The sequence below is a fragment of the Centruroides vittatus genome, unplaced genomic scaffold, assembly GCF_030686945.1.
Source record: "Centruroides vittatus isolate TY-2023 unplaced genomic scaffold, ASM3068694v2 contig_976, whole genome shotgun sequence".
Lineage (NCBI taxonomy): Eukaryota > Metazoa > Arthropoda > Arachnida > Scorpiones > Buthidae > Centruroides > Centruroides vittatus.
The window spans coordinates 395839-409731 of NW_027122649.1; the positions used below are offsets into that span (position 1 = coordinate 395839).

General features: G+C 25.1%; 1 protein-coding gene across 1 annotated transcript in view; it reads right to left on the minus strand.

Annotated features, from left to right (window-relative positions):
- Positions 1 to 13893, minus strand: part of LOC136985727 (protogenin-like) — a 156471-nt gene that overhangs the window by 80214 nt on the left and 62364 nt on the right. The window contains 1 exon segment of the mRNA XM_067283064.1: positions 329 to 476. Coding sequence (XP_067139165.1) covers positions 329 to 476 — 148 coding nt within the window.

Consider the following 13893-nt stretch of genomic DNA (forward strand, 5'->3'; position numbering starts at 1 on the left):
AATGCTTTCTGGTGGCTTATTTTTACATCATTTTGTCATTCCAGAAAATTTGTAACATAATGAGTTTTTTACCCTTTTATTGTAAAATTGAAATGAATTCCTCCAAGACTTGAAGAAATTTGTTCACTAGAAAAAGTATTTTCATCTCTCCTGAAAAGTTTTTTTTTTTTTTTTTGGCATTTACAACAATATAGCATTGCACGCTTTATATATTTATTTACCAAATTAAAAATAATATTTTATCATAAATAGTGCTTTGAAAATTTAAATTCACTATGTTTTTATACATAACAAATTTAAATTTTCAGATGAATTTCAATGCTTTTACCTGCTGCTATTCTGAGGTAGATCTTTATTATTGAGCTGCCAAGTTATAATTGCAGATGGAACAGCTTGAATTTGGCAATAGAAATAGGCATTTCCTCCTTTCTCCACAATCATAGGCTCAGGTTCCACAGAAAATACCCTTGACATACCTATTTTTGAAATAAAATTTTATAAATATAAAACTTGAAATTAAAATGTTAAACAATATAACAAAATCATGTTTTACATTCTGTATTTGTTTAACCATTAAAGATTATAAATTACATATTGTACAGTTTTACAGATTTATTTACAGATCTATATTTTAAAAAATATATTAAAATTTGTAATTTTTTATAGCGTAAGATGCTTAACATTATTTATTAATATATTGGAATATCTATTTTTCATAAAAATGATTATTGATAATAAATGAACTTTATATGATCAGGTAAGGTATATATAAAGGGTCAGCACTTTAAATATTAAGTTCTAGTACCAGGCTTACTAAGGTTACCCATATTGAATATCAGATAAAAACAATGCATCATAATGATTTTTTTCACTAACAATCATCTATTTTTGTCTCATAAGATCAATTTTCTGAAACTGCATTTAAAAATGCAATTTAAAAACCACTTTTTCATCATACACATTCATTACTAAAGTGATCAGACATCCTGCATTAGGTGAGACAGTCCTGCTTTTTAATATACTGTCTCAATTTTAAAACTGTCTTGAAAAATGTCCCATTTTTGGACTGTTTCATAATTATATTCAAAAATAGCCGATATTAAGTAAAAAACAAATCACTTACAAGTTACAGAATAAAATTTTAATAGAAACAATAGTCCAATTTGCAACTGCCCAGACTGGCAATTCTGTCAGAGAATGGTGAATATACAGTATAAAACATGCAAGGACTGTGGTATTGCATATTAGTTATAAAAGGAAAATGAGGATTTTTGCTAATTATCCAAGTTAATAATATGGTAGTTAAAGCAAACAAAACTACACTTAGACCTATAATTAACTGTTTGTTGTCACTATTGCTGTAGATTATTATTTTGTAAACAAGTGTATATAGATAAGTAAAATATTCATTGGCTTATGGTAATATCTGTCATTGATGATGTCAGAAAACCAGAAAGCCAGCAATGATCGACTAGAATCAGTTAAGTAACTCATCTGATATTATGTCATGGTACCCAGCCTAACATCACAGTTTTTACACTTTGGGATCTGGTCAATTTCTTTCTTCATTATCAGTGTAAAAACTGTATAGATATTTTAAAAGAATATGATTATTAGATATGTGGGCATTAACAAAATGGATAGAAAATAGTTATGGAATGGAAAAGTGAAGGGAAGTGAAATGAAATCACATCATGGGAGTATAGACAAACTTAATGCAATTAATTTTAAATGAGACTATGATAAAAGATTCTATACTGCAATGATTAAATACATGTAATAAAATATTCCTGTATGTAAAAAATACATGGAAAAATAATAAAAATAAATTCAAAAAGTTTTACTAAATAAAACAGTAGTAATGAAAAGGGAAAGCACAATATAGTAGTAATGGAACAAAACTAAAATTTCTATCAGTTCCAATACCAATGCCAATTCCACAAAAAGTTTTGATTCTGATACAATTCTCAATTCCAATTCTTTTCAAAAATATTGCTGTATGTAATCTCAAAGTTAGCAACACAATAACATTAGCTGCATAGTTACTTGCAGATTTACTAAGTTATTTTTATTCAAATATGTCAAACAGTTTGCATAAATATGCAAAATAATATAAATTTATTCTGCTGCCATTTTTTACCCTGAAATGCTATAAACTGAAGTAAAACATTAGAAATCAATGATACTTAACAGTACACATACTAAACAAATTTATTGTAAAAACTTCACTTTATTTAAAACTCAGCAGCAATTATGCCATCAATTTCTTGTTTGGTATAATGAATTGGACAATTAAAAGTATTTGACGTAGACGCAGCATCAAAATATACATAGAGACATTAAATAAGCTAAGATAGTAAGAGCATTTCAATAATAAAATTTTGAGAGCAGTCTAGGCAGAACTGTAGTCTGCTTCTACTTGTTGTTATTGCTGACAGCACATTAATGGAAAATTTAATTTATGCCAAATATAATTCCAAACAGAGTTTGCCACTTCAAAATTTTTCCATGTGCCAAAAACAATCTTTAAAAATGCCAAACCTGGCAATACTGGTTATTTATTAGTTCTGCTGGTCTGTATTACTGTTGTTTCCTACCACAGTTTCAGGTTTAGAATTCACTTGTTTAATTTTGCATAATGTCTCAATTGGCAATGCAAAATAACTTAACATTAATGTTACTTATGGTAGCGAACATGGCGGTTCGTCTCTGAAACAGTGGGGACGCACATTCTAACCTAACCTAACCTAACCTATTTTAATAAATTACCCCTATTGTAATAATTTGGTTTGGCAATAATTATGGTAATTTATTAGAATAGATTAGGTTAGGTTAGAACGTGCGTCCACACTGTTTCAGAGATGAGCCGCCATGTTCGCTACCATAGGTAACATTAACCTAACTTAATTCTAATCTTTTAGCAAACAAAATGAAATTTTTATAATAATAATACTTGGTTGTTAATGATCGTAATTTAAACAATTTTATTTATTACCTGAAACAAAAAGCTAATTTTGTTATTAAATGTTACATAATCCTTTTAAGGATTGGAAATAGTTATAAATTTCTCTTGATTCTGATTAACTGTCCATCACACGTATATATTGATAATGTTTTGTAAATACATGAAAGTTTTATATCAATATAATATTAAAAATAAATAACAGTGAATAATTCAACTCACCGTTATTTTTAATTTTATAAATTAATTATTTAAAATGTTTTGAAATATTTAATTTAAAAATATCATAATTCAAATATCATTATATTATTTTTAAAAAATGGTTTATATTTTAAAAAAATCAGTATTACAGATGAATAAATTCAAAAATTTTATTAAAAGTGTTTGTGAAATTTTTTGAAATAAAATATTTCTCATTAACATAATTTGTTAGATGTATATTCTAATGATGAGAAAAAAACATGGTTGAAATTCTTAGAATTTTAATAAAACTTTAAACTTTTCAAATAAGCTCATTTTTCCTCTATTAAGATTACAGTTCGGTTAAAAATTTGTATGCTAAATTTTATTTTATTGTTTACATTTTATTGCCCTTAGAAAAAGCTTCTCCATCTGTTTCTTTGCAGTGCAGAAGTCTGATATATATTAGGTTGCTGATGTTCATAAATCCTGTCATCCGAAGAGAATCTCATAAATCTTTATTTGTTATTTATTGCAGGAAAAATTTCAATTCTGCAGATGCACATCACAGTTAAAAAGAGTTAATTAATTACATAATTTTTACTTTATAATATAATACATCATAACTTCTATGTTCTTAAAATTTAATATCTTTCAGACTGTAGACAAATTCTATAGATCTGTTGGACAATTTTTTTTTTAATCTATGCATATGAAGGCAATAAAAATTGAAAATATTTTATTATTTAAAAAAAAATTAATTAAAAAGTTTTCTCCTAGAAAATTTGATTTCACTAAATAAAAAAATTAAATAATTTCTAGGTTTTAAAAGCTTAAGTTAAATATATGTGTAAGTTAAAGTTATATAAATATATATAGTTAAATATTATATTCAATTACTATTTTTTATTTTTTAAAAATAACTGTTTTTTACTGTTAGAAATATTTTACTGTTATATGGAAATAAACTATTTTATCAGCTATACATGTTGCTAGTTTCAGTAAATAAAAACAATAAAAACTTTTATTATTAACTGTTCAGAAAACTCAAATTCTGATAAGTATCAGATCTGTATTCAATTTTATTCTACATTAATAAATTATGACAATCATCATTTTATTATTGAAGAACATAAAATTATTCATTGTTAAAATCAGTCAAAGTTTTTCCATAAACCATGTATCCTATTTTAGTTAAAATTTAAACCTCTTACCTCCCATTGATGGTCAAATATGGTCTCTAGTTAACCCCAAAAAACTATGTGGAAATTTCAATACCCCATTTTTGGAAAAGTTTCACAATGCAATTAAAACAAAAATAATGTAGGGGAAATAAGTTTAGTAACAAAAGCTACATTTGGAATGCCCAAGAATTATACTTTTTCTCATATTAGCTTCAATGTATCTTCAATTCAAGCTATTGCTGTTATTTTCATTATTTTCAATATACTGATGTAGGCATTACTGTTTCACTGATAATTTTTTGAAATACCATGTGTTCTACACAGCCCACATACTGGATAAAGAGAATTAAAAAATATTGCAAATAGCATCTTCACTTAACACAGATCACTGTTGTTGCAAGAAAATTGGCTAAATTAATTGATTAACTGTAAAAATTTTGATCATATTATTAAATATGTTTATAATGCATTAAAATAATTATAACCACAAGGTTTTTACTTTCCCCATCACTTCCTATAAATAGTTTTTATGGTCTTTTCATATGCTTCTTCCTTCTGTAAACTGGGACACATTGTTTAAGAATGAATCCTTATCATTTTTTAATTATGATTTAATATTTAAACAATTTTTAAAATATAACATAAAAGTAATTGTTAGTAATAATGAGTTTTAAATTTTTTTAAAACAATTTAATTCCTACATGAGATTTAAATTATTTCTTAAAATTCTAACAGTAATAACTAAATCTTTTATTTAAAAAATAATAATTTATAGATTAAATAACCTGATTATGAACAAAAATTAACCTCTCTATTTTAACTGTCAGTTAATTTCTTAATCATTAGAAACAGATCTGCCAAAATTTAATATTTTAAATTAAGCATTGACAATATAATGTATTGAAGAAAATATTCAAAATGTTAATTTGTACAGAGTTTCCCAAAAAATAACATTAAAATTTCAATTTACTTTGAAACAAAAAGAAATATTATAATGTCATATTAATTCAATAAAATAAACTGAAGATAGCACAGTTATAATAAACAAGAATTATAATCAATATTCTAGTATTGCTAATAAAATTTATTTTTTCATAATACAGTATTAATATCTTTATATATCATATAATTGTTCTTATAATAAGCTGAATCTGATTGTCAAATGAACTAATCAAATATTTTTAATGCATTGTCTCCATACGTTTTGGATGTCTAAAAATTTTATTATAGTTTGGCAATCATTTTTGGAATATATTTATAATTTCTCAATATAGAATCGAAAACAATTTACTGACATTATGAAATTACAATAGCACTTGTTGATTTTCTTTTTAAAATTATTTCTATAAAATATAGAATTTTTTTTGTATCAATTCTTAATCAGAAAATAATCATATTTTGCATGGAGTAATAATTTTAATTATTATTATAAAAATTAAACAGAACAATTTCAATTGTTTTCTTTTATTATTCTTATCTTGTTTAACTGAATGTTATCATTGAGATTGTTTGATCTATATAAATATCAGGGGACCAATGGCAGTACATACGAAGAATTTTGCATTGTTGAGTTTTGAGAAATATACAATACAATGTGCCTGTTGCATAGTGTTCTTATTTCCACTTTTAATTTTTGTAGTATGGTATAAAGTATAAACACATTGGGGAACAAGTTGCTGGTACTAAAATATTAGGGAATAAGTCTCTTCTGTCCTATATGGATCAACATCCATAAATGATACCATTTTGAAAAGACTAAATAAATACAATTTTTTAAATAAGAATATAAACTGCTGCTAACTCTAATAAAATTTTCCTTTTCAAAAAAATGATCTAATAATCTTAATAATTGAAATGAAACAAAAAAGCAGATTACATTAATTTTTTCAATTCCATAATGACTAAGATCTTTCTGAAATAAAGCCAATTTAATGATTATATCATAAATATCACCAGAACATATCAAAATATATATAAAAATTATTACATTAATATACTTTTTACTTTATATTGGAAAAATTTGAATAAAAATTTATAAAGTAAAATAAATGTATTTTTTTTTTTACAATGAACTTCCAATATCTCCTTTTTTCTACTAATAACTTATGATTGTTAAACTAGTTATAAATTAAAGAAATAGTTATCCATTAAAAGAAAACCTCATTGATTGTGAAACTAAATACCTGAAGATCAGCATATTTTTAACAAAAAAAAAACCGTAAGACACACACACCTTTAAGCTGAGAACTATAAATTTAAATTTAATCATAAAAAACAAACGTTTTCGGCCACTCCACTGGCCATCATCAGGTTAACTATATTCGAATACTATTTCGAACAACCCGTTCAAAATTGAAATAGATTACAATAGAACTCACGCGCTCAACTACGTAAACCAAATGTAATATAAATAACATAGAAAAATAAATAAAACAAAATAAATAAAATAAAACATGCCAATGGTACATGTAAACATAGCAATATCTATATATCTATAGGCAATCATTTGCGCCTAGTTAATGTGTTCTTGTGACTTTTTTAATTAGAAACTTCCAAGCCGATGGTAAAATGGTCGCATCTTTGTAATTTAAGCATTTTTTGGTTAAGCTGGACTTATAAATTTCACATTTTTCGGTTGTTGCTGCAAGTGTCGGCGAATGGACAGGTGTTATGATTTTGGCTTCTTCCCATTTAACAACGGATCCCTCCGTCTGCGCCATTTTTGCTAACGTTGTTGTGCATTTACTTTTCGTCACATCATATCTGTGTTCCTTAAGTCTTTTAGTTAGGCTTCTCGTCGTAACCCCGATGTATTCTTTCTCTATCCCTAGTTGGTCGTTGCTGTACGGTATCGAGTACACCCCCGGCTGCTCACTCCGTTTAATTTCTTCCTTGTCGTTTCTTAGTAATTTATATATCGAGGGAGCTCTTTTGTACACAATATTGCTGTTCATGTGGCTCGCAATACACTCCATAACAGAGGATAGACGCTTATTATACGTGAATTTCGTGATGCCGTTTGTAAGATCTTGTTTTTTCTTGTTTTTATTAGGACTAAAAAAAACCATTTACACTGCATATACTAGAAAAATATCAAGCCACTTTTACAGCAAGAATGCTCTTTTAATACATAAGTGTATTGAACAAGAATGACAAATATTAGACAGCTTCTTTTAAAATTCATTATGATCTGTCTGAGTTAATCATCTTGGAAACCAAAATGATTAACTCAAACAGAGCATAATGAATATAGCAGATATTTAGAAATTTCTTAAGCAAGATCAGGTAAGAATAAAGAACAAGAGAAAAGTTTAAGATGACATACATTCTTATATAAATGACAAAAAAACTGCTGTAATTCAACAAACAAACAAATCTGATGTAAAAGTTCTTAGATATATAAAAATATTTTCTTTTTTAATGAGTCTTTATTCAGCTTGGCTGTACATTTGACTAGGAAACTTTTCTAATGATTAAAATGATAAAAGAATACCTATTTCTTAAGAGTCCTTGAAAGTATTGTTAAGAATACAAAAACAAAAGTTAAGATCAATTTAAAAAGTCAAGAGTATTTATGTTTGTTTAGGTTAATATAAAAATTGCTTTCAATCTCCTCATAATATTTATAAGAGAGAAATTCTGTTGCCAGTGACTGTTTAAGAAAAAATTTATTAAAAACTTCCCAGACAAGTTTTAAAAAAACAAATAAAATTCAAATATTTTCAAAGTAGCCTGATTGTTGGAAATAATATGGAAAATCTTTTTAAACAGATTTCTACCAAAGATGACACAATTATACAAAAAATGGTAAATAATGCTATTCAAAAAGAATGGAAAATTTTTCAGTGTTAAAATTTCCATCAAAATAGAATTGGCATTGGAATTTTGTATGATATTATCAATTTTAGATCTATTTGTATTTTATACAAGATTCTGATGACAAAAATTAACTTTAAAAAAAGAAATTTGAAAATACCTATTAAAATTGAATTAAAGCAACATTAGAAAATTGTCTTCATTCAACACATTCTTAGCAAAGCCAGATACTAACAAAATTTGAAATAAATCAGAAAATCTACAAATGATATTTTCATTTCTATTTCAGTACAAAATGAACAGGAATAATCCAACTACAAATGCATTTCTTGAAGTCAGAGACATGGTTTAGATAATGCATTTTCTGCAGAAATTGTGTAAGATAATCTGAAAATATTACCAAAAAAAAAAAAACAAAAAGGACCAAATATTAATAAATATTAGCAGCATAGATGACAACAAAATGAAAACCAAAGTGAAAATCCAATAAGCCTATCAGTTCCTAAATTCAGGAGATACTAAGTTTTGCTGAAAGCACACTTGCAAAGCAAAAAACATGAAAACATATCATTATATATGGTTTGATCTTATTAAGTACTATTTTTATGCATGCTGAATTAAAAGAATGTAAAGGACATTACTTATACAGTGGTATCTCATGCTTCAAATGACACTAATTTCCAATGCTTCAGCATTCAAATGCTAAAATTAACAAAAATTTGCTTTAGAACTTTAGAGTTTGAATAAAGCTTCAAAGTTCAAACTGCTTGCACAGTGAAAAAATTCACTTAAAGTGTAAATACTATCTGTTATATGCCCAAGTCATCTCTCACTCTTGCATTACACTTTTTTGTTTTCAGTGTTTTTTTTTTTTTTTTTGCTTTACATTTGGTATGTTTGGTTATATGTATTGTGTGTTATTTGTTGACTTTTAACAATTTATTCTACAAAATTTCTGTCAACAGTTTTTGCTTACCAAGTATGTTTCAAATCCTTTAGAAAATTTCCTGAATGGAATTTTTATGCAAGCGTATGAAGCAACAAAGTTTAAGAGGAAGGTTGTAATGTTAATGATTGAGATGGAAAAGGATCTTATTGCAAAGCATGAAAACAATACACATATGAAGGATAGATCATGCAGATGTGTTTAAGCTTCTAAAGTCAATGGTGTGTGACAAGTAAATGCAATTTTTATTTTATACACAATATTTTACATATTTTATTTATTGTTTTCATGTTTTTATTTATTATTATGACATTTGTGTTATTTTTTCCTTAAAATAGCAAATACATGTAATTTAAGTTTATTGAAATGGGTATTATTTAGAGTCTAAAAACAAATTAATTCACTTTCTGTAATTTCTAATCAGAGAAATTGATTCAGACTTCAAATGGCAGCCTGAATGGATTAAATTTGAAGTACATGTACAAGGCTCCATTGTATTTTTAACCCAAGGTGTAAAAATTATCCTCACATTGGATTAATGAAACCTAATAGATAATGATTATTTAATAAAAATGATTGCAAATGATAGTTGTAATAATTTATTGATATATAAAAATAACTTGTTATTTACTACTTTTATATAGCTAAAATTAGATAAAAATATTGTTAAATTGAAAAAACAAAAGAAGTAAACTAGTTTTGCATTTTAAAATAAAAAATAACACTTCTCTGGGGTTGCAAAAAATATTTTTTTAAATTAAATCAAAAAATAATCAGAATCATGGCAAAATTAGCATATTATAGTCAAATATAATTAAAATTTTTTAATGATATTATCCTATTATTTTATTATGAACTGATTTAAAAGAATAAATATTATAGAAAACTTAAATGGATATCATCTGGATCTGACAGTCCCAATGTTACTTCTAATGCCAATCATATGTAAACAAAAATGATCAGGAATAACATAATTATAATTAAAGTCAAATAACAAACTGATTCTTAGATATCCTGGAAAGTAAATTTGTAAATAATGCATTCTAACCAAAAGTTATTACCAAAAGCAAATGGTAATAACTTTTGGTCATTACCATTTGCTTTTGTAATATAACTTTCAACAAGAAATATAACATAACTACTGATAAGTCAAGTCTACCATTTAATTATGAATTTACAGGTGCTTTGATCTGTACATTCTTCTTGAATCACTTAAATTACATTATTCTTAAATTACTTTATTAAGTAAAATTAATATAAATTCTTCTTAATTTATTTTACTAAAGATATTTATATCTTTTCAAAGCCAAATCTTAACAGTCTTAATTAATATAGGAATTCATAAATTTTACATAAAGTTATGATAGAAAAAATTTTTGTAATTTTAATATATAAATTAATTTTGTTTGTAGCAATTATTTTTTCATAAAACTATAAATATATTATATTGACTCTGGTTTCATTGACTCTGATAATAAAAGGCATGTTAAAACAATTAAATAATGGTATATCTTCAAGATTTATTAATTAACAATAATACATCTAGTGTCGTTTGTCTGCTGTTTTCATTAATTCATTAATAAAATATTCATCTTCACAATACAACAGGATACCACAATGTTTAGAACATGTTTAAGATTGACAAGAATAGCTGATACATATTGTATAGTACATCACCAGCCACATGTTGAAATGATAGAGTTAACAGACAGTTTAAAAATGTCTATCTACTTGAAAATAATTATATCTGTAATCTAATTACAACAAGCAAAATTTTATACACAAAGTTAAGCAAAGAACATATTAAATTCTCAACATTTAAGGGGCTGATAATAATATTTGTACAAATAATGAAACAACACCAGTAATATCCAGCAAATAATATACTTTACTAAATAAAAAAAATCCAGATGTTTTTGATGATTTTTAAATCATCATCATCATGTTCAAAAAGTATTGCATCATTATTGTTAACAATATCTGTGTTTAGAATAAGCAGTTTCTATTTGTTCTTAAATTATATGTGAAGTGATAAAAATAAAAATTTTAATGTTTAAAATGAGTATAAATTGTTTTAATATATTTAAAAATCTATCTAATTTAAGTTAAAAAGAAAAATAAGATTTACATGCTAATTAGTGTGTAAACAGTTTATAATTTAGTATGTGAAAGAATTTTGCAATTATATTTGTCAATATTTAATATTTGTAATTCATATTAAATTATGAAAATATATATTTTTGTTTTTAATAAAAGTATAAATTATTATAATAATGAAACATCTTAAGTATATAATATTTACATTATCAATGTTTTGCTATCTTGTAAATAAAACTTTAATGGTAGCTATTATACTACCTAATTCAGATTATAAAAGTTGTTAAATAAGATTAATAAAAATAAGATTATTAACATTTAAATAAGATTAATAAGGCAATAATTATATAGTAAAAGCCTATTGTTATTCTAATAGCTTTAAGACTATGAACTGCATCTTTTTGATCTGAAGACCCTGGATTTAGAACAATTTCTTTGGGCTCCAGATCTACATCATTTTTTCTCCAGGTTATTGTTGATTTTGAAATATTTGACATGATATTTGATATCAAAGGTTAGATATATTTTATCTTCAATCAATTAAAATAGATGGCCTTGCCTTATGCACAAAATCAAAATTTTTGGTTTTGCTTTTAGTGGATAAGCAGAGTTGAATCATTTAGGATGCAATCCTTGGTCTAACAAAAAAGTACAGTACATATATTTGGTATATAGTTTATATACTGTGTATTTTAATAGTTGGAGGACATATGATCCATTTGATTATTTGTAAGCATTTTTGTTTTCTCTTTTATAAGAAACTAAGAAAAGATGGATAACAAACGTATTGTATATTAAATAAAATTAAAAAATGAAATTAAAGAATTTGTTTTAAAATATTTAACATTTTATTTTACTAGCTAATTACTTGGTAAAAATTAAACTTTCATTTACATAAAATATTAAATAAATAATATAAACAGTTTTTAATTTTTTAAATAGAATCAAATAATCATTTATTTTTACCATGGACAGTACAAACAAAGAAAGAAAAGTGAAGAAAAAATATTATTATACTTCCTTTAATGATAAATGGCTGAAACAGTCAGAATATCCTTGGCTGGAAAAATAAATGAGTTTACTGAAGAATGTAAATTTTGTGAAATTACTTTTGTAGTTAAATATGATGAGAAAAAAATGTTGAAAGTTCATCAACAAAGTGTGAATCACAAAAAAATAGTTAGTGCAAGCAGTTCTAGAAATTTAATCATAGCATCTTTTTTAATAAAAAAAAAATCTCCTGCCAATATAAAAGCCACAATTGTTGAGCTTGTATTAGTATATCATTCATTAAAGCATCAACAGTTATAAAAGCATAGACCAGTATAAAATTAAATTAAACTTAAAATTTTTTGACAATTCTTTATTTTTAAGAAAAATTCATTGTGATAGAACCAAAGCATCCGGTTATGCAGAAAATATTCTTGGTCCAAAAGCTATAAAGTTGGTTTTGAATGACTTAAAATTTAGTGGAGAGCCAAGATATTTGTCAATTTTGTCTGATGCATCTAATTGAGAGAATGAAATATATTAATTGTGATATCGTCACAATGCTGGGCTACAATTTTTAATCATATTTTTAATTTATTTAATTTAAAATATATGCTCTCCATCTCAAATTAGTACTGTAGAGTGCTTGCCCCTGTACATCAGACTTTTCCTTTAACAATAGAGTCATGCCAATAATCTATTAACTGCTTTCAGGGGAAAAGCTTTGAATTGAAATAATGTGACTTCCAGTTTGCATCATAAGTTCGCATATAGTTAATAGGTGCATCCTACCCTAAGGTTTCGATATCTGGTCTCAGATCATCTTTCTAACTCTGTTCTCAACATTAAGAGAACAAAGGTAGACAACAACGGGAATTTATAGGTCTATAATTTTTTTTTCAAATTGCAGCACAAAAATTCTTGAATTTTATTTTGACAATTATAAAATTTCAGAATAATAAAATTGTGACTTGTCTCCAGAATTATGATCTTTCTATTGATTATGTAACTACAGAGTATTAGTACATATGGTTCTGATAATACAGCCACTAATTATGAATGTTCAGTTCAGTTTTCCAAATTTAAACAGTATGAATGCATTTATATTGAGGGCAAACTGTAACTGTCATGTGATTCACAATGCTGCAAAATATGCAAATAAGAAATTGTCATTTCATATTGAAACTTTAATAAATAAAATATATTCTGAGTTTTTCTGCAGCACCAGAGCTGTAAGAGAGTTAATAAACTCCTTTGATTTTTTTAAAATGGCATATGCAAATATGATGAAAAGTGTATCTACCAGACGTTAAGTTTATTAAAGGCAAAGATGAATGTGATTCATGTATTTGGAAATTCATCAAAGATCTAAAAAAAATGAAATTGATAATATGAAAATTCCAACTTTTTCTGAACTATACTTATATTTTACATCTCTCTTTCAAATTTTACAAATTTCACAAAGAAATAAATATTAATTTTAGAAAGAGCTTAATTACATATAAAAATTCTATAATTTCAACAATAACATCAAAGAAACTTAAATGTCTTGAATATAAAAGTATGATTGATGCATGAAAATGTTTTAAAGATATCTGAATTACTAAATGTAAAAATATGAACAAACTGTATGTTGAAATAATGGAATATGTAAATAATGAAGACCAGTCTTATGATGAAATAATAGTATTAAAGATATTTTATAAAATTTAAGAGTC